Source organism: Rissa tridactyla, chromosome 22, assembly GCF_028500815.1.
Source record: "Rissa tridactyla isolate bRisTri1 chromosome 22, bRisTri1.patW.cur.20221130, whole genome shotgun sequence".
In the NCBI taxonomy this organism is placed as follows: Eukaryota; Metazoa; Chordata; class Aves; order Charadriiformes; family Laridae; genus Rissa; species Rissa tridactyla.
Genome location: NC_071487.1, coordinates 4538988 through 4559652, shown reverse-complemented (window position 1 = coordinate 4559652; position 20665 = coordinate 4538988). Strand labels below are relative to the sequence as shown.

The window sequence follows — 20665 nt, the reverse complement described above, 5'->3', positions numbered from 1 at the left end:
GCCTGGCCTGAAAGCGGGACGGCACAGGGGAGGGGTGCTCAGGCACGGCGCTATGTTTTCCAGGCCAGTGAGGCAAGGGGACAACACGGGGGTGGACGCCGTCTGCAGCTACAGGCAGGAGCCTTCCGCCCTGCCCTTGGACAGGGTGGGCCTTTACCACGAAGTGAGCAACAAGACCAGAGGCATCACGCAGCTGGGCCCCTACAGCCTGGACAAGGACAGCCTCTACGTCAACGGTGACCCATGCTCCTCTCTCTGCCTCCTCTGCTCTCCCCTGGCAGCCTTGCCCAGCCCTGCTCTCTCCCTGTCCCCACCTCCAGCTCATCACCCCTCTCTCTTTCTCTCTCTTCCCAGGTTACAACGAACAGCCAGTCCTGCCCGGTGAGTACCTTGCAGGAGCAGGCTGTGCTCAGAAGGCAGCAAGTGCCTTGCGGGGGTCTTCTCCTGGGCACAGCTTGCTGCGGGACAGGGCTCGTGCTCCCTGCGAGAAGCGGGCAGCCTGAAAGCCTTCCCCGTTGCGACCAGGGCCTCCAAGGAGGGGTGGCTGGCACAAGACCTCTGCTTTTCTCCACCCCGAGCCTTCACACCCTGGCTCTTGCACCTCCTCACTCCCCATCTGTGCTTCTTGCAGCTCCCAGCCACCCACCAACCACACCTGGACCCCTCCAGCATTTCACCATCAACTTCACCATCACCAATCTCCCCTACAACTCCGACCTGGAAAATCCTGACTCGGCAAAGTTCAGCACTACGAGGAGGGTCATGGCCACCTTGGTAAGCAGCCCACCACAGGGCCATGGCAGTGCCCCCGCTGGCCCCATAAACTTGGTGGGAGCGCACGGGGATGGCCAGGACTTAACTGTGAAACCTCTCTCCTCGGCAGCTGGATCGCCTTCTGAAGGAAAGCAGCATTGGCCCCGCTTTCCTTGGATGTGAAACCACAGCCTTCAGGTATGGGTTGCGCGTGAGTCTCCCTTTCCAGGTGCCACAAGCAGATCAGGGGGCCCATCACACTAGGTGGCCACCTAGCCTACAGAGGCAGGACCTTCTCCCTCCTGCCCTCCTTCCTTAGCACCTTCTCCTTGATGCCCTCCTTCCTTAGCACCTTCTCCATGATGCCCTCCTGCCTTCGGACTTTCTCCCTGATTCCCTCCTGCCTTAAGACTATCTCCTTGATGCCCCATTCCCTCTGGACCTTCTCCCCGATTCCCTCCTGCCTTAAGACCATCTCCTTGATGCCCGATTCCCTCTGGACCTTCTCCTTGATGCCCTCTTGCCTTAAGACCATCTCGTTGATGCCCCATTCCCTCTGGACCTTCTCCCTGATTCCCTCCTGCCTTAAGACTATGTCCTTGATGCCCCATTCCCTCTGGACATTCTCCCTGATACCCTCCTGCCTTAGGACCTTCTCTTTGATTCCCTCCTGCCTTAAGACCATCTCCTTGATGCCCCAATCCCTCTGGACCTTCTCCTTGATGCCCCATTCCCTTTGGACCTTCTCCCTTGTGCCCTCCTACCTTAGCACCTTCTCCTTTATGCCCCAATCCCTCTGGACCTTCTCCTCGATGCCCCAATCCCTCTGGACCTTCTCCTCGATGCCCCAATCCCTCTGGACCTTCTCCTCGATGCCCCAATGCCTCCGGACATTCTCCTCGATGCCCCAATCCCTCTGGACCTTCTCCTTGATGCCCCAATCCCTCTGGACCTTCTCCTTGATGCCCCATTACCTCTCGACCTCCTCCCTGATCCCCTCCTGCCTTAGCACCTTCTCCTCGATGCCCCAATCCCTCTGGACCTTTTCCCTGATTCCCTCCTGCCTTACGGCCTCCCCTCGCTCCTGCCCTCTCACCTCGGGACAGTCACGGCACAGCCCCAAGACGACTCTAAAGCCCTGCCTGGCCCCGCGCTTCCTCAGCACCCCCAGGGCGTTACTGCAGGCAGGAGAGCAGTGGCCGGCCACCACGCACACACGGGCTGGCAGTGCCGGGCTTGCGATCCTCTGCCGAGATGGCTGCGGGTGCCCCAAGGCCTGGCCTGAAAGCGGGACGGCACAGGGGAGGGGTGCTCAGGCACGGCGCTATGTTTTCCAGGCCAGTGAGGCAAGGGGACAACACGGGGGTGGACGCCGTCTGCAGCTACAGGCAGGAGCCTTCCGCCCTGCCCTTGGACAGGGTGGGCCTTTACCACGAAGTGAGCAACAAGACCAGAGGCATCACGCAGCTGGGCCCCTACAGCCTGGACAAGGACAGCCTCTACGTCAACGGTGACCCATGCTCCTCTCTCTGCCTCCTCTGCTCTCCCCTGGCAGCCTTCCCCAGCCCTGCTCCCTCCCTGTCCCCACCTCCAGCTCATCACCCCTCTCTCTTTCTCTCTCTTCCCAGGTTACAACGAACAGCCAGTCCTGCCCGGTGAGTACCTTGCAGGAGCAGGCTGTGCTCAGAAGGCAGCAAGTGCCTTGCGGGGGTCTTCTCCTGGGCACAGCTTGCTGCGGGACAGGGCTCGTGCTCCCTGCGAGAAGCGGGCAGCCTGAAAGCCTTCCCCGTTGCGACCAGGGCCTCCAAGGAGGGGTGGCTGGCACAAGACCTCTGCTTTACTCCACCCCGAGCCTTCACACCCTGGCTCTTGCACCTCCTCACTCCCCATCTGTGCTTCTTGCAGCTCCCAGCCACCCACCAACCACACCTGGACCCCTCCAGCATTTCACCATCAACTTCACCATCACCAATCTCCCCTACAACTCCGACCTGGAAAATCCTGACTCGGCAAAGTTCAGCACTACAAGGAGGGTCATGGCCACCTTGGTAAGCAGCCCACCACAGGGCCATGGCAGTGCCCCCGCTGGCCCCATAAACTTGGTGGGAGCGCACGGGGATGGCCAGGACTTAACTGTGAAACCTCTCTCCTCGGCAGCTGGATCGCCTTCTGAAGGAAAGCAGCATTGGCCCCGCTTTCCTTGGATGTGAAACCACAGCCTTCAGGTATGGGTTGCGCGTGAGTCTCCCTTTCCAGGTGCCACAAGCAGATCGGGGGGCCCATCACACTAGGTGGCCACCTAGCCTACAGAGGCAGGACCTTCCCCCTCCTGCCCTCCTTCCTTAGCACCTTCTCCTTGATGCCCTCCTTCCTTAGCACCTTCTCCATGATGCCCTCCTGCCTTCGGACTTTCTCCCTGATTCCCTCCTGCCTTAAGACTATCTCCTTGATGCCCCATTCCCTCTGGACCTTCTCCCCGATTCCCTCCTGCCTTAAGACCATCTCCTTGATGCCCGATTCCCTCTGGACCTTCTCCTTGATGCCCTCTTGCCTTAAGACCATCTCGTTGATGCCCCATTCCCTCTGGACCTTCTCCCTGATTCCCTCCTGCCTTAAGACTATGTCCTTGATGCCCCATTCCCTCTGGACATTCTCCCTGATACCCTCCTGCCTTAGGACCTTCTCTTTGATTCCCTCCTGCCTTAAGACCATCTCCTTGATGCCCCAATCCCTCTGGACCTTCTCCTTGATGCCCCATTCCCTTTGGACCTTCTCCCTTGTGCCCTCCTACCTTAGCACCTTCTCCTTTATGCCCCAATCCCTCTGGACCTTCTCCTCGATGCCCCAATCCCTCTGGACCTTCTCCTCGATGCCCCAATGCCTCCGGACATTCTCCTCGATGCCCCAATCCCTCTGGACCTTCTCCTTGATGCCCCAATCCCTCTGGACCTTCTCCTTGATGCCCCATTACCTCTAGACCTCCTCCCTGATCCCCTCCTGCCTTAGCACCTTCTCCTTGATGCCCCTTTCCCTCTGGACCTTTTCCCTGATTCCCTCCTGCCTTACGACCTCCCCTCGCTCCTGCCCTCTCACCTCGGGACAGTGACGGCACAGCCCCAAGACGACTCTAAAGCCCTGCCTGGCCCCGCGCTTCCTCAGCACCCCCAGGGCGTTACTGCAGGCAGGAGAGCAGTGGCCGGCCACCACGCACACACGGGCTGGCAGTGCCGGGCTTGCGATCCTCTGCCGAGATGGCTGCGGGTGCCCCAAGGCCTGGCCTGAAAGCGGGACGGCGCAGGGGAGGGGTGCTCAGGCACGGCGCTATGTTTTCCAGGCCAGTGAGGCAAGGGGACAACACGGGGGTGGACGCCGTCTGCAGCTACAGGCAGGAGCCTTCCGCCCTGCCCTTGGACAGGGTGGGCCTTTACCACGAAGTGAGCAACAAGACCAGAGGCATCACGCAGCTGGGCCCCTACAGCCTGGACAAGGACAGCCTCTACGTCAACGGTGACCCATGCTCCTCTCTCTGCCTCCTCTGCTCTCCCCTGGCAGCCTTCCCCAGCCCTGCTCCCTCCCTGCCCCCACCTCCAGCTCATCACCCCTCTCTCTTTCTCTCTCTTCCCAGGTTACAACGAACAGCCAGTCCTGCCCGGTGAGTACCTTGCAGGAGCAGGCTGTGCTCAGAAGGCAGCAAGTGCCTCGCGGGGGTCTTCTCCTGGGCACAGCTTGCTGCGGGACAGGGCTCGTGCTCCCTGCGAGAAGCGGGCAGCCTGAAAGCCTTCCCCGTTGCGACCAGGGCCTCCAAGGAGGGGTGGCTGGCACAAGACCTCTGCTTTACTCCACCCCGAGCCTTCACACCCTGGCTCTTGCACCTCCTCACTCCCCATCTGTGCTTCTTGCAGCTCCCAGCCACCCACCAACCACACCTGGACCCCTCCAGCATTTCACCATCAACTTCACCATCACCAATCTCCCCTACAACTCCGACCTGGAAAATCCTGACTCGGCAAAGTTCAGCACTACGAGGAGGGTCATGGCCACCTTGGTAAGCAGCCCACCACAGGGCCATGGCAGTGCCCCCGCTGGCCCCATAAACTTGGTGGGAGCGCACGGGGATGGCCAGGACTTAACTGTGAAACCTCTCTCCTCGGCAGCTGGATCGCCTTCTGAAGGAAAGCAGCATTGGCCCCGCTTTCCTTGGATGTGAAACCACAGCCTTCAGGTATGGGTTGCGCGTGAGTCTCCCTTTCCAGGTGCCACAAGCAGATCAGGGGGCCCATCACACTAGGTGGCCACCTAGCCTACAGAGGCAGGACCTTCTCCCTCCTGCCCTCCTTCCTTAGCACCTTCTCCTTGATGCCCTCCTTCCTTAGCACCTTCTCCATGATGCCCTCCTGCCTTCGGACTTTCTCCCTGATTCCCTCCTGCCTTAAGACTATCTCCTTGATGCCCGATTCCCTCTGGACCTTCTCCTTGATGCCCTCTTGCCTTAAGACCATCTCGTTGATGCCCCATTCCCTCTGGACCTTCTCCCTGATTCCCTCCTGCCTTAAGACTATGTCCTTGATGCCCCATTCCCTCTGGACATTCTCCCTGATACCCTCCTGCCTTAGGACCTTCTCTTTGATTCCCTCCTGCCTTAAGACCATCTCCTTGATGCCCCAATCCCTCTGGACCTTCTCCTTGATGCCCCATTCCCTTTGGACCTTCTCCTTGATGCCCCATTCCCTTTGGACCTTCTCCCTTGTGCCCTCCTACCTTAGCACCTTCTCCTTTATGCCCCATTCCCTCTGGACCTTCTCCTCGATGCCCCAATCCCTCTGGACCTTCTCCTCGATGCCCCAATGCCTCCGGACCTTCTCCTCGATGCCCCAATCCCTCTGGACCTTTTCCCTGATTCCCTCCTGCCTTACGGCCTCCCCTCGCTCCTGCCCTCTCACCTCGGGACAGTGACGGCACAGCCCCAAGACGACTCTAAAGCCCTGCCTGGCCCCGCGCTTCCTCAGCACCCCCAGGGCGTTACTGCAGGCAGGAGAGCAGTGGCCGGCCACCACGCACACACGGGCTGGCAGTGCCGGGCTTGCGATCCTCTGCCGAGATGGCTGCGGGTGCCCCAAGGCCTGGCCTGAAAGCGGGACGGCACAGGGGAGGGGTGCTCAGGCACGGCGCTATGTTTTCCAGGCCAGTGAGGCAAGGGGACAACACGGGGGTGGACGCCGTCTGCAGCTACAGGCAGGAGCCTTCCGCCCTGCCCTTGGACAGGGTGGGCCTTTACCACGAAGTGAGCAACAAGACCAGAGGCATCACGCAGCTGGGCCCCTACAGCCTGGACAAGGACAGCCTCTACGTCAACGGTGACCCATGCTCCTCTCTCTGCCTCCTCTGCTCTCCCCTGGCAGCCTTCCCCAGCCCTGCTCCCTCCCTGTCCCCACCTCCAGCTCATCACCCCTCTCTCTTTCTCTCTCTTCCCAGGTTACAACGAACAGCCAGTCCTGCCCGGTGAGTACCTTGCAGGAGCAGGCTGTGCTCAGAAGGCAGCAAGTGCCTTGCGGGGGTCTTCTCCTGGGCACAGCTTGCTGCGGGACAGGGCTCGTGCTCCCTGCGAGAAGCGGGCAGCCTGAAAGCCTTCCCCGTTGCGACCAGGGCCTCCAAGGAGGGGTGGCTGGCACAAGACCTCTGCTTTTCTCCACCCCGAGCCTTCACACCCTGGCTCTTGCACCTCCTCACTCCCCATCTGTGCTTCTTGCAGCTCCCAGCCACCCACCAACCACACCTGGACCCCTCCAGCATTTCACCATCAACTTCACCATCACCAATCTCCCCTACAACTCCGACCTGGAAAATCCTGACTCGGCAAAGTTCAGCACTACGAGGAGGGTCCTAACTACCATGGTATGTGGCCCACCACAGGGCCATGGCAGTGCCCCCGCTGGCCCCATAAACTTGGTGGGAGTGCACGGGGATGGCCAGGACTTAACTGTGAAACCTCTCTCCTCGGCAGCTGGATCGCCTTCTGAAGGAAAGCAGCATTGGCCCCGCTTTCCTTGGATGTGAAACCACAGCCTTCAGGTATGGGTTGCGCGTGAGTCTCCCTTTCCAGGTGCCACAAGCAGATCAGGGGGCCCATCACACTAGGTGGCCACCTAGCCTACAGAGGCAGGACCTTCTCCCTCCTGCCCTCCTTCCTTAGCACCTTCTCCTTGATGCCCTCCTTCCTTAGCACCTTCTCCATGATGCCCTCCTGCCTTCGGACTTTCTCCCTGATTCCCTCCTGCCTTAAGACCATCTCCTTGATGCCCCATTCCCTCTGGACCTTCTCCTTGATGCCCTCTTGCCTTAAGACCATCTCGTTGATGCCCCATTCCCTCTGGACCTTCTCCCTGATTCCCTCCTGCCTTAAGACAATGTCCTTGATGCCCCATTCCCTCTGGACATTCTCCCTGATACCCTCCTGCCTTAGGACCTTCTCTTTGATTCCCTCCTGCCTTAAGACCATCTCCTTGATGCCCCATTCCCTCTGGACCTTCTCCTTGATGCCCCAATCCCTCTGGACCTTCTCCTTGATGCCCCATTCCCTCTGGACATTCTCCCTTGTGCCCTCCTACCTTAGCACCTTCTCCGTAATGCCCCATTCCCACTGGACCTTCTCCTTGATGCCCCATTCCCTCTGGACCTTCTCCTCGATGCCCCAATCCCTCTGGACCTTCTCCTCGATGCCCCAATGCCTCCGGACCTTCTCCTCGATGCCCCAAACCCTCTGGACCTTCTCCTCGATGCCCCAATCCCTCTGGACCTTCTCCTTGATGCCCCATTACCTCTAGACCTCCTCCCTGATCCCCTCCTGCCTTAGCACCTTCTCCTTGATGCCCCTTTCCCTCTGGACCTTTTCCCAGATTCCCTCCTGCCTTACGGCCTCCCCTCGCTCCTGCCCTCTCGCCTCGGGACAGTCACGGCACAGCCCCAAGACGACTCTAAAGCCCTGCCTGGCCCCGCGCTAACTCAGCACCCCCAGGGCGGTACTGCAGGCAGGAGAGCAGTGGCCGGCCACCACGCACACACGGGCTGGCAGTGCCGGGCTTGCGATCCTCTGCCGAGATGGCTGCGGGTGCCCCAAGGCCTGGCCTGAAAGCGGGACGGCACAGGGGAGGGGTGCTCAGGCACGGCGCTATGTTTTCCAGGCCAGTGAGGCAAGGGGACAACACGGGGGTGGACGCCGTCTGCAGCTACAGGCAGGAGCCTTCCGCCCTGCCCTTGGACAGGGTGGGCCTTTACCACGAAGTGAGCAACAAGACCAGAGGCATCACGCAGCTGGGCCCCTACAGCCTGGACAAGGACAGCCTCTACGTCAACGGTGACCCATGCTCCTCTCTCTGCCTCCTCTGCTCTCCCCTGGCAGCCTTGCCCAGCCCTGCTCTCTCCCTGTCCCCACCTCCAGCTCATCACCCCTCTCTCTTTCTCTCTCTTCCCAGGTTACAACGAACAGCCAGTCCTGCCCGGTGAGTACCTTGCAGGAGCAGGCTGTGCTCAGAAGGCAGCAAGTGCCTTGCGGGGGTCTTCTCCTGGGCACAGCTTGCTGCGGGACAGGGCTCGTGCTCCCTGCGAGAAGCGGGCAGCCTGAAAGCCTTCCCCGTTGCGACCAGGGCCTCCAAGGAGGGGTGGCTGGCACAAGACCTCTGCTTTTCTCCACCCCGAGCCTTCACACCCTGGCTCTTGCACCTCCTCACTCCCCATCTGTGCTTCTTGCAGCTCCCAGCCACCCACCAACCACACCTGGACCCCTCCAGCATTTCACCATCAACTTCACCATCACCAATCTCCCCTACAACTCCGACCTGGAAAATCCTGACTCGGCAAAGTTCAGCACTACGAGGAGGGTCATGGCCACCTTGGTAAGCAGCCCACCACAGGGCCATGGCAGTGCCCCCGCTGGCCCCATAAACTTGGTGGGAGCGCACGGGGATGGCCAGGACTTAACTGTGAAACCTCTCTCCTCGGCAGCTGGATCGCCTTCTGAAGGAAAGCAGCATTGGCCCCGCTTTCCTTGGATGTGAAACCACAGCCTTCAGGTATGGGTTGCGCGTGAGTCTCCCTTTCCAGGTGCCACAAGCAGATCAGGGGGCCCATCACACTAGGTGGCCACCTAGCCTACAGAGGCAGGACCTTCTCCCTCCTGCCCTCCTTCCTTAGCACCTTCTCCTTGATGCCCTCCTTCCTTAGCACCTTCTCCATGATGCCCTCCTGCCTTCGGACTTTCTCCCTGATTCCCTCCTGCCTTAAGACTATCTCCTTGATGCCCCATTCCCTCTGGACCTTCTCCCCGATTCCCTCCTGCCTTAAGACCATCTCCTTGATGCCCGATTCCCTCTGGACCTTCTCCTTGATGCCCTCTTGCCTTAAGACCATCTCGTTGATGCCCCATTCCCTCTGGACCTTCTCCCTGATTCCCTCCTGCCTTAAGACTATGTCCTTGATGCCCCATTCCCTCTGGACATTCTCCCTGATACCCTCCTGCCTTAGGACCTTCTCTTTGATTCCCTCCTGCCTTAAGACCATCTCCTTGATGCCCCAATCCCTCTGGACCTTCTCCTTGATGCCCCATTCCCTTTGGACCTTCTCCCTTGTGCCCTCCTACCTTAGCACCTTCTCCTTTATGCCCCAATCCCTCTGGACCTTCTCCTCGATGCCCCAATCCCTCTGGACCTTCTCCTCGATGCCCCAATGCCTCCGGACATTCTCCTCGATGCCCCAATCCCTCTGGACCTTCTCCTTGATGCCCCAATCCCTCTGGACCTTCTCCTTGATGCCCCATTACCTCTCGACCTCCTCCCTGATCCCCTCCTGCCTTAGCACCTTCTCCTCGATGCCCCAATCCCTCTGGACCTTTTCCCTGATTCCCTCCTGCCTTACGGCCTCCCCTCGCTCCTGCCCTCTCACCTCGGGACAGTCACGGCACAGCCCCAAGACGACTCTAAAGCCCTGCCTGGCCCCGCGCTTCCTCAGCACCCCCAGGGCGTTACTGCAGGCAGGAGAGCAGTGGCCGGCCACCACGCACACACGGGCTGGCAGTGCCGGGCTTGCGATCCTCTGCCGAGATGGCTGTGGGTGCCCCAAGGCCTGGCCTGAAAGCGGGACGGCACAGGGGAGGGGTGCTCAGGCACGGCGCTATGTTTTCCAGGCCAGTGAGGCAAGGGGACAACACGGGGGTGGACGCCGTCTGCAGCTACAGGCAGGAGCCTTCCGCCCTGCCCTTGGACAGGGTGGGCCTTTACCACGAAGTGAGCAACAAGACCAGAGGCATCACGCAGCTGGGCCCCTACAGCCTGGACAAGGACAGCCTCTACGTCAACGGTGACCCATGCTCCTCTCTCTGCCTCCTCTGCTCTCCCCTGGCAGCCTTCCCCAGCCCTGCTCCCTCCCTGTCCCCACCTCCAGCTCATCACCCCTCTCTCTTTCTCTCTCTTCCCAGGTTACAACGAACAGCCAGTCCTGCCCGGTGAGTACCTTGCAGGAGCAGGCTGTGCTCAGAAGGCAGCAAGTGCCTTGCGGGGGTCTTCTCCTGGGCACAGCTTGCTGCGGGACAGGGCTCGTGCTCCCTGCGAGAAGCGGGCAGCCTGAAAGCCTTCCCCGTTGCGACCAGGGCCTCCAAGGAGGGGTGGCTGGCACAAGACCTCTGCTTTACTCCACCCCGAGCCTTCACACCCTGGCTCTTGCACCTCCTCACTCCCCATCTGTGCTTCTTGCAGCTCCCAGCCACCCACCAACCACACCTGGACCCCTCCAGCATTTCACCATCAACTTCACCATCACCAATCTCCCCTACAACTCCGACCTGGAAAATCCTGACTCAGCAAAGTTCAGCACTACGAGGAGGGTCATGGCCACCTTGGTAAGCAGCCCACCACAGGGCCATGGCAGTGCCCCCGCTGGCCCCATAAACTTGGTGGGAGCGCACGGGGATGGCCAGGACTTAACTGTGAAACCTCTCTCCTCGGCAGCTGGATCGCCTTCTGAAGGAAAGCAGCATTGGCCCCGCTTTCCTTGGATGTGAAACCACAGCCTTCAGGTATGGGTTGCGCGTGAGTCTCCCTTTCCAGGTGCCACAAGCAGATCGGGGGGCCCATCACACTAGGTGGCCACCTAGCCTACAGAGGCAGGACCTTCCCCCTCCTGCCCTCCTTCCTTAGCACCTTCTCCTTGATGCCCTCCTTCCTTAGCACCTTCTCCATGATGCCCTCCTGCCTTCGGACTTTCTCCCTGATTCCCTCCTGCCTTAAGACTATCTCCTTGATGCCCCATTCCCTCTGGACCTTCTCCCCGATTCCCTCCTGCCTTAAGACCATCTCCTTGATGCCCGATTCCCTCTGGACCTTCTCCTTGATGCCCTCTTGCCTTAAGACCATCTCGTTGATGCCCCATTCCCTCTGGACCTTCTCCCTGATTCCCTCCTGCCTTAAGACTATGTCCTTGATGCCCCATTCCCTCTGGACATTCTCCCTGATACCCTCCTGCCTTAGGACCTTCTCTTTGATTCCCTCCTGCCTTAAGACCATCTCCTTGATGCCCCAATCCCTCTGGACCTTCTCCTTGATGCCCCATTCCCTTTGGACCTTCTCCCTTGTGCCCTCCTACCTTAGCACCTTCTCCTTTATGCCCCAATCCCTCTGGACCTTCTCCTCGATGCCCCAATCCCTCTGGACCTTCTCCTCGATGCCCCAATGCCTCCGGACATTCTCCTCGATGCCCCAATCCCTCTGGACCTTCTCCTTGATGCCCCAATCCCTCTGGACCTTCTCCTTGATGCCCCATTACCTCTAGACCTCCTCCCTGATCCCCTCCTGCCTTAGCACCTTCTCCTTGATGCCCCTTTCCCTCTGGACCTTTTCCCTGATTCCCTCCTGCCTTACGACCTCCCCTCGCTCCTGCCCTCTCACCTCGGGACAGTGACGGCACAGCCCCAAGACGACTCTAAAGCCCTGCCTGGCCCCGCGCTTCCTCAGCACCCCCAGGGCGTTACTGCAGGCAGGAGAGCAGTGGCCGGCCACCACGCACACACGGGCTGGCAGTGCCGGGCTTGCGATCCTCTGCCGAGATGGCTGCGGGTGCCCCAAGGCCTGGCCTGAAAGCGGGACGGCGCAGGGGAGGGGTGCTCAGGCACGGCGCTATGTTTTCCAGGCCAGTGAGGCAAGGGGACAACACGGGGGTGGACGCCGTCTGCAGCTACAGGCAGGAGCCTTCCGCCCTGCCCTTGGACAGGGTGGGCCTTTACCACGAAGTGAGCAACAAGACCAGAGGCATCACGCAGCTGGGCCCCTACAGCCTGGACAAGGACAGCCTCTACGTCAACGGTGACCCATGCTCCTCTCTCTGCCTCCTCTGCTCTCCCCTGGCAGCCTTCCCCAGCCCTGCTCCCTCCCTGCCCCCACCTCCAGCTCATCACCCCTCTCTCTTTCTCTCTCTTCCCAGGTTACAACGAACAGCCAGTCCTGCCCGGTGAGTACCTTGCAGGAGCAGGCTGTGCTCAGAAGGCAGCAAGTGCCTCGCGGGGGTCTTCTCCTGGGCACAGCTTGCTGCGGGACAGGGCTCGTGCTCCCTGCGAGAAGCGGGCAGCCTGAAAGCCTTCCCCGTTGCGACCAGGGCCTCCAAGGAGGGGTGGCTGGCACAAGACCTCTGCTTTACTCCACCCCGAGCCTTCACACCCTGGCTCTTGCACCTCCTCACTCCCCATCTGTGCTTCTTGCAGCTCCCAGCCACCCACCAACCACACCTGGACCCCTCCAGCATTTCACCATCAACTTCACCATCACCAATCTCCCCTACAACTCCGACCTGGAAAATCCTGACTCGGCAAAGTTCAGCACTACGAGGAGGGTCATGGCCACCTTGGTAAGCAGCCCACCACAGGGCCATGGCAGTGCCCCCGCTGGCCCCATAAACTTGGTGGGAGCGCACGGGGATGGCCAGGACTTAACTGTGAAACCTCTCTCCTCGGCAGCTGGATCGCCTTCTGAAGGAAAGCAGCATTGGCCCCGCTTTCCTTGGATGTGAAACCACAGCCTTCAGGTATGGGTTGCGCGTGAGTCTCCCTTTCCAGGTGCCACAAGCAGATCAGGGGGCCCATCACACTAGGTGGCCACCTAGCCTACAGAGGCAGGACCTTCTCCCTCCTGCCCTCCTTCCTTAGCACCTTCTCCTTGATGCCCTCCTTCCTTAGCACCTTCTCCATGATGCCCTCCTGCCTTCGGACTTTCTCCGTGATTCCCTCCTGCCTTAAGACTATCTCCTTGATGCCCGATTCCCTCTGGACCTTCTCCTTGATGCCCTCTTGCCTTAAGACCATCTCGTTGATGCCCCATTCCCTCTGGACCTTCTCCCTGATTCCCTCCTGCCTTAAGACTATGTCCTTGATGCCCCATTCCCTCTGGACATTCTCCCTGATACCCTCCTGCCTTAGGACCTTCTCTTTGATTCCCTCCTGCCTTAAGACCATCTCCTTGATGCCCCAATCCCTCTGGACCTTCTCCTTGATGCCCCATTCCCTTTGGACCTTCTCCTTGATGCCCCATTCCCTTTGGACCTTCTCCCTTGTGCCCTCCTACCTTAGCACCTTCTCCTTTATGCCCCAATCCCTCTGGACCTTCTCCTCGATGCCCCAATCCCTCTGGACCTTCTCCTCGATGCCCCAATGCCTCCGGACCTTCTCCTCGATGCCCCAATCCCTCTGGACCTTTTCCCTGATTCCCTCCTGCCTTACGGCCTCCCCTCGCTCCTGCCCTCTCACCTCGGGACAGTGACGGCACAGCCCCAAGACGACTCTAAAGCCCTGCCTGGCCCCGCGCTTCCTCAGCACCCCCAGGGCGTTACTGCAGGCAGGAGAGCAGTGGCCGGCCACCACGCACACACGGGCTGGCAGTGCCGGGCTTGCGATCCTCTGCCGAGATGGCTGCGGGTGCCCCAAGGCCTGGCCTGAAAGCGGGACGGCACAGGGGAGGGGTGCTCAGGCACGGCGCTATGTTTTCCAGGCCAGTGAGGCAAGGGGACAACACGGGGGTGGACGCCGTCTGCAGCTACAGGCAGGAGCCTTCCGCCCTGCCCTTGGACAGGGTGGGCCTTTACCACGAAGTGAGCAACAAGACCAGAGGCATCACGCAGCTGGGCCCCTACAGCCTGGACAAGGACAGCCTCTACGTCAACGGTGACCCATGCTCCTCTCTCTGCCTCCTCTGCTCTCCCCTGGCAGCCTTCCCCAGCCCTGCTCCCTCCCTGTCCCCACCTCCAGCTCATCACCCCTCTCTCTTTCTCTCTCTTCCCAGGTTACAACGAACAGCCAGTCCTGCCCGGTGAGTACCTTGCAGGAGCAGGCTGTGCTCAGAAGGCAGCAAGTGCCTTGCGGGGGTCTTCTCCTGGGCACAGCTTGCTGCGGGACAGGGCTCGTGCTCCCTGCGAGAAGCGGGCAGCCTGAAAGCCTTCCCCGTTGCGACCAGGGCCTCCAAGGAGGGGTGGCTGGCACAAGACCTCTGCTTTTCTCCACCCCGAGCCTTCACACCCTGGCTCTTGCACCTCCTCACTCCCCATCTGTGCTTCTTGCAGCTCCCAGCCACCCACCAACCACACCTGGACCCCTCCAGCATTTCACCATCAACTTCACCATCACCAATCTCCCCTACAACTCCGACCTGGAAAATCCTGACTCGGCAAAGTTCAGCACTACGAGGAGGGTCATGGCCACCTTGGTAAGCAGCCCACCACAGGGCCATGGCAGTGCCCCCGCTGGCCCCATAAACTTGGTGGGAGCGCACGGGGATGGCCAGGACTTAACTGTGAAACCTCTCTCCTCGGCAGCTGGATCGCCTTCTGAAGGAAAGCAGCATTGGCCCCGCTTTCCTTGGATGTGAAACCACAGCCTTCAGGTATGGGTTGCGCGTGAGTCTCCCTTTCCAGGTGCCACAAGCAGATCAGGGGGCCCATCACACTAGGTGGCCACCTAGCCTACAGAGGCAGGACCTTCTCCCTCCTGCCCTCCTTCCTTAGCACCTTCTCCTTGATGCCCTCCTTCCTTAGCACCTTCTCCATGATGCCCTCCTGCCTTCAGACTTTCTCCCTGATTCCCTCCTGCCTTAAGACTATCTCCTTGATGCCCCATTCCCTCTGGACCTTCTCCCCGATTCCCTCCTGCCTTAAGACCATCTCCTTGATGCCCGATTCCCTCTGGACCTTCTCCTTGATGCCCTCTTGCCTTAAGACCATCTCGTTGATGCCCCATTCCCTCTGGACCTTCTCCCTGATTCCCTCCTGCCTTAAGACTATGTCCTTGATGCCCCATTCCCTCTGGACATTCTCCCTGATACCCTCCTGCCTTAGGACCTTCTCTTTGATTCCCTCCTGCCTTAAGACCATCTCCTTGACGCCCCAATCCCTCTGGACCTTCTCCTTGATGCCCCATTCCCTTTGGACCTTCTCCCTTGTGCCCCCCTACCTTAGCACCTTCTCCTTTATGCCCCATTCCCTCTGGACCTTCTCCTCGATGCCCCAATGCCTCCGGACCTTCTCCTCGATGCCCCAATGCCTCCGGACCTTCTCCTCGATGCCCCAATCCCTCTGGACCTTCTCCTTGATGCCCCATTACCTCTAGACCTCCTCCCTGATCCCCTCCTGCCTTAGCACCTTCTCCTTGATGCCCCTTTCCCTCTGGACCTTTTCCCTGATTCCCTCCTGCCTTACGGCCTCCCCTCGCTCCTGCCCTCTCGCCTTGGGACAGTGATGGCACAGCCCCAAGACGACTCTAAAGCCCTGCCTGGCCCCGCGCTTCCTCAGCACCCCCAGGGCGTTACTGCAGGCAGGAGAGCAGTGGCCGGCCACCACGCACACACGGGCTGGCAGTGCCGGGCTTGCGATCCTCTGCCGAGATGGCTGCGGGTGCCCCAAGGCCTGGCCTGAAAGCGGGACGGCACAGGGGAGGGGTGCTCAGGCACGGCGCTATGTTTTCCAGGCCAGTGAGGCAAGGGGACAACACGGGGGTGGACGCCGTCTGCAGCTACAGGCAGGAGCCTTCCGCCCTGCCCTTGGACAGGGTGGGCCTTTACCACGAAGTGAGCAACAAGACCAGAGGCATCACGCAGCTGGGCCCCTACAGCCTGGACAAGGACAGCCTCTACGTCAACGGTGAGTATCTTTTTTTCCTGTTTTCTTATGCAGATAATTTTTTTCATTTCTTCCTCTAATCATTAAGGACTTGTGTTTTTACCTATATGGTTTTATTTTTCTTTGAGTCCGCAGTATCTTTAGTTTTCTCTGGTAGGTGTTACTAGGTAGGTGTCACCTACTGTTTTAGTATTTGATATTCCTCAATAGATGTTTTAGCATTGATACAGGAAATTTGACCTTGTTGCATTATACCTATCTTTTCTTACACTTATTTTATCTGTCAACTTTTTTTTCCCCCTCCATTTTTTGTGGGTTTTTTTTTTGCCTCTGACCCCCTTTGTTTTGTTTTCATTTTCCTTTAATGAACTTGTCTTTCCCTTTCAGAGTTCCATGAAGCCTATCTTTTGCCAGGTAAATTTATGAAATATTCATTATCCATATATGAACTGGTTCTGTGGCATGTAAATTTCAGCATTTGTCATACCTTTTCCTAGCAGTGACACTGTGTTTCCACTGAAATGGTGTATGTTAAATAGCTATGTTAATTTTTTTATATGATTATCCTACTCCTTAACTGTAGAAGAAAAATGAAAATCAATTTGTCATTCGCTTTTCCTTGTGTTTTGCTTCCTGCTACAGCTGTATCTCCAACAACTGGGCAGTTCACAATGAACTTCACCATAACCAATCTGCAGTACTCTAGTCATCTCAGAAATCCGTATTCCACCAAGTTTAGTGCTACAGCAAGAGTCCTGACTGCTCTGGTTAGTGCGATATATTCCTGGGTTTTGGGTTTGTTTTTTTTTTTTCCCCCTTTGTGATATGCCATGTTGCTCATCTAAATATGGTTAACTTTAAAAATGCATTCTTTTTCAGCTTGATCAGCTGTTCAAGACAACTAGTATTCATTCTGTGTATACAGGCTGCAGAATGATGGCTTTCAGGTAAGCATAATTATGTAGATTTAGAAAATATATTTTTTCCTTTTCATGACATAGTGTGATACGCAAATCCCTTAATTCACTTTTACATCGTTTAATTTATCACCTGAGTCAAGCAAGCCAAGAAATCTTTAACCTTTTTTGTCAACTACGTCTTTATAAACTTACTTGAATTCAGGCTTGCAGCATCTGAAAGGTCAAGTATGTTCTCAACATTTTGATAACACGCTTGAAAGAATCATCGGGGTGGGGGTGGGGTAATATTTTCTTTTCTACCTGGCAATGATGTGTCATGAATATTGACTTCTGGAACAAAACAGGATTATCCTAATTTCCCTAGACCTGCACAAAAAATTGAAGGCACTGGAGTAGATGCTGTATGTACCTACGAACCAGATTCTGCTGCTTCCCAATTTGATCAAGTGATTCTTTACCACGAAGTGAGCAACAAAACATACGGCATCACCACCTTGGGAATATACAGCCTGGACCAGGAAAGCCTGTATATCAATGGTACAGTGTTGGTGTGGGGATATTCGTTGGCTAATAGTCCACAGCTGTCTTGTAGTTAACGCACAGTCGTGACTAGTGTGCAGATGGAGCAGCATTTGCGTCACGTATGCTTGGGCTCAACGCACGTGGTACAGAATTCCCAAAGCTGTCACCTACACAAATTCTTCTCGAACTACCACCATTTACCTTCAGAGGTGTTGCATTGTCAGTTGCAGCTTTTTTTTTAAAAAATTTTAAACAACATCTGATAAACGACCAAAACATGCTAAGCAGCATATAAACCTTAAAAGTAAAGGCAACTAATTTCAGCATGAATTGGAAACCTTCTTCCACTAGTAGTTAGGAGTCTTCTTCAAAATAACACCTTGCTGCACTATCATAAATAGGTTAAGTGACTGGTTGGAAATAGCAAATCTATTGTCCTTCTGTGGCATTGTTCACCTGTACAATAATCTGACTCAACCGTCTCTCATTAGTAGCATAATTCATTATTACTTTGTCCTTTCTCCTTCTAGATTACCACGAAGCTCATCTCATGCCTCGTAAGTACTTCTAAGTAATTAAAAAGCCATAATGCCCTAAGTGTCAATATACAAGAAAGAGATGAATGGCTGTACAGGTATCTTGTCTTTTTTAGCCTTTTAATGCAACTAGAAGTAAAAATGCAAACATTTAACAGTCAGAGGAATTATCTACTAAGCACCATCGGTATCAATTTTCTCACGAAGCATTTGAATTAGATCAGGTCAGCAGGAACTGTGTGAGGAGACCTGTCTGCAGGAACACACAGTTACACTCTTGGGAGGCTGGAGGGTTACTGACGGCGACACGCAGTTCAGTCTTTCCCAACAGCAACACTACGTGTAAAAAGAATCCGAGGTTGAAAAAGCTAGACCGTCAGGCCAGTGTGGTTAAAGGACATGAGGGTTTGTACCCAGCAGGATAAAAGGGGAGCTGGAGTTAACCTCAGCTCCTCACCTGAAGTGGTCGGGTACCTGTTTACAGCCTGCTATGACTGGCCTCCTGGAGGGCTCTGGATGAGCTGGAGAGTCCTCCTCTGCTCCACAGATCTATGCCCTGCGCTGCTGCTGCCATCATCATTCCATACCGAGCTGTTCAGTGTAGTGCCCATCCATTTCAGCTGACAAGAACTTCCTTATCCTTGGCTTTAGCAGGTTCATGAGTATTTTTTTTTTCCCCCCTCTCTCATCGCCACAAATCTTCTGCTTTTCTTGCAGCAACATCTCCACCTCCTCCTCTTGCAAGAGAGGGCCAGTTCACAGTGAACTTCACTGTGACCAACCTCCTCTACACATCAGCCTTCGGAAATCCGAATTCTAAAAAATTCATTGCTACCAGAAAAACTCTGGGCTACCTGGTGAGCGTCAGTCAGGTTCCTCCTGTGGCTATGTTCTTGTTGGTTTTCGTGTTTATTCACTGTGACTTATCAATGGCTTCTTTTCTTGGCAGCTTGATCGCGTGCTCAAGAACAGCAGCATTAGCCCTGCTTACACTGGATGCACAGTGGTGGCACTAAGGTAGGTACATCCTGGAAGTGTTATGGAAGACAAGAGCAATCCAAATTTGGGCTGACAATAGGATTATGCAGAAATCTTTCCTTCACATATAATTCCTTCCTGATTTTGTTTCTTCCTGGCCTGGTAGAGCCTGTTAAGTTCTAGAGAGCGACAAGTAGAATCACAGCTCATTTATGATCCCTTGTGATGAGGTGGTTATTGCTTAATCTCTTCTGATCATGCCTGCATTGATTTCACACCAATTTTGCACTAAAGAGGGTAATCTGACTAATTTTAAATGCATTTCAGTTAGATCAGAAAAGTGCTGTTCCAATTGTATAAACCAGCATAGTACTAAATTTCCAGAATTCGAGGGCATTCTTTCATTTAATTACATTGTTTTACATTATTTGAAGGGGAAATCCAATTCCATGGTAGTGTGCAAGCAAACTCAAATGCAGAGAAGCATCATTCAGGCCTGCAAACACACGTGTGATTTTTCAGGTCTGTGAAGAGCGGAGAGGGCACTGCCATGGATGCCGTCTGCACCTACAGAGCCAATGCTACCACTCCGGAATTCGACCGAATCAAGGTTTATCGCCAAGTCAGCAAGATGACAGCCAGCTGCACTGAGCTAGGACCCTACAGGCTGGATGCAGCGAGTTTTTATGTTAGTGGTAAGTGTCTGAGCTGGTGTCAGGAGGGAATCCTCTCCTGACTGCTGATATATTAGGAGGAACTGAGTTACTACATAACCACAGAAGCAATAAAATCTGGAGAGCGCGCAAGAGCAAATGGTCAGTGAAGCAGGGGAGGCACTGTCACTCATAGCCTTCGCACCTTGTTATTCTTTTGAACTAGCTTTGCCAAATACAATATATAATAAACCATAGGTCATTCCCCACAAAATACAAGGATTGACCACTCCCGGTGCACTATGGAATGCGTTCCCCTGCAGAGGAACAGCACTAGAACTGGACACCACCTGACAAAGTCATACTTAAATTGTCCGTGCAGAAGTTAAATTGGATTTAGAGCATAGGTAAATTCCCTCTCAACATCCCTAAGGAAGGGAGAATTCTGTTAGCTACTATCTAAGAAAAGCAGCACCTTGCCAACAACATACAGCGGTATGAATGTACGTTTATGCCTAGACAGCCATCAAATCAGTCCTTCTTGGTAAACGTTTACACAGGATCTCTCAGACAAAAGTGATTCAAGTTCTGCATTCCACTGTGTGCCAGACCTTCCAAATTGTAAGCCAGTTTCTCAAATACTGTCCTTTTTCTTCCCCTCACAGGTTATAATGAACTGCAGCCTGGACTAGGTAAGTACCTTTAAAGAGCAATTGAAAGGGCAAGAAGATTTTCTAGTTCGCAATAGCCAAAAAAGAAGGTTGACTAACCAACCAAGAGCACTACTAGACTTATAAAACAATGTTAAAAGGAACTGGGAGCCTGTTAGGGAACTGCAACTGCTATGACCCTGAAGCACGCTAGAATACCCGAGTATTTTCTTTTAGCGTTTCCTCTAGGGATGACGATCATAAACTGTATTTTCAAGCAATAATTTGCTTTGTTCATTACAGCTGTTGGTCAAGGAACAGAACCTCTGGCACCAGCAGTGAGGAACTTCACACTGAATTTCACTATAACCAACCTCCAGTTCACTGCAGATCTGGCGACGCCAAATTCTAAAAGATTCAAGTCAACAGAAAAAGTCATGTACCATTATGTGAGTCCGGCAAAATGATGCCCTGCTTGGGCACAGTTCTTTTAATATCTCTAATCTCTTACCTTT

At 55.8% G+C, this 20665-nt stretch overlaps 1 protein-coding gene across 1 annotated transcript in view; it reads left to right on the top strand.

Annotated features, from left to right (window-relative positions):
- Positions 1 to 20665, top strand: part of MUC16 (mucin 16, cell surface associated) — a gene marked incomplete at its 5' end in the record, with an annotated part of 77116 nt that overhangs the window by 47608 nt on the left and 8843 nt on the right. The window contains 33 exons of the mRNA XM_054182330.1: positions 64 to 236; positions 632 to 774; positions 983 to 1038; positions 2091 to 2263; positions 2659 to 2801; positions 3010 to 3065; positions 4088 to 4260; positions 4656 to 4798; positions 5007 to 5062; positions 5935 to 6107; positions 6503 to 6645; positions 6854 to 6909; positions 7932 to 8104; positions 8500 to 8608; positions 9929 to 10101; positions 10497 to 10639; positions 10848 to 10903; positions 11926 to 12098; positions 12494 to 12636; positions 12845 to 12900; positions 13773 to 13945; positions 14341 to 14449; positions 15740 to 15912; positions 16279 to 16305; positions 16534 to 16658; positions 16771 to 16838; positions 17176 to 17348; positions 17864 to 17890; positions 18587 to 18726; positions 18819 to 18886; positions 19370 to 19542; positions 20166 to 20192; positions 20454 to 20599. Coding sequence (XP_054038305.1) covers positions 64 to 236; positions 632 to 774; positions 983 to 1038; positions 2091 to 2263; positions 2659 to 2801; positions 3010 to 3065; positions 4088 to 4260; positions 4656 to 4798; positions 5007 to 5062; positions 5935 to 6107; positions 6503 to 6645; positions 6854 to 6909; positions 7932 to 8104; positions 8500 to 8608; positions 9929 to 10101; positions 10497 to 10639; positions 10848 to 10903; positions 11926 to 12098; positions 12494 to 12636; positions 12845 to 12900; positions 13773 to 13945; positions 14341 to 14449; positions 15740 to 15912; positions 16279 to 16305; positions 16534 to 16658; positions 16771 to 16838; positions 17176 to 17348; positions 17864 to 17890; positions 18587 to 18726; positions 18819 to 18886; positions 19370 to 19542; positions 20166 to 20192; positions 20454 to 20599 — 3943 coding nt within the window. The remainder of the gene's footprint in view (positions 1 to 63; positions 237 to 631; positions 775 to 982; positions 1039 to 2090; positions 2264 to 2658; positions 2802 to 3009; positions 3066 to 4087; positions 4261 to 4655; positions 4799 to 5006; positions 5063 to 5934; positions 6108 to 6502; positions 6646 to 6853; positions 6910 to 7931; positions 8105 to 8499; positions 8609 to 9928; positions 10102 to 10496; positions 10640 to 10847; positions 10904 to 11925; positions 12099 to 12493; positions 12637 to 12844; positions 12901 to 13772; positions 13946 to 14340; positions 14450 to 15739; positions 15913 to 16278; positions 16306 to 16533; positions 16659 to 16770; positions 16839 to 17175; positions 17349 to 17863; positions 17891 to 18586; positions 18727 to 18818; positions 18887 to 19369; positions 19543 to 20165; positions 20193 to 20453; positions 20600 to 20665) is intronic.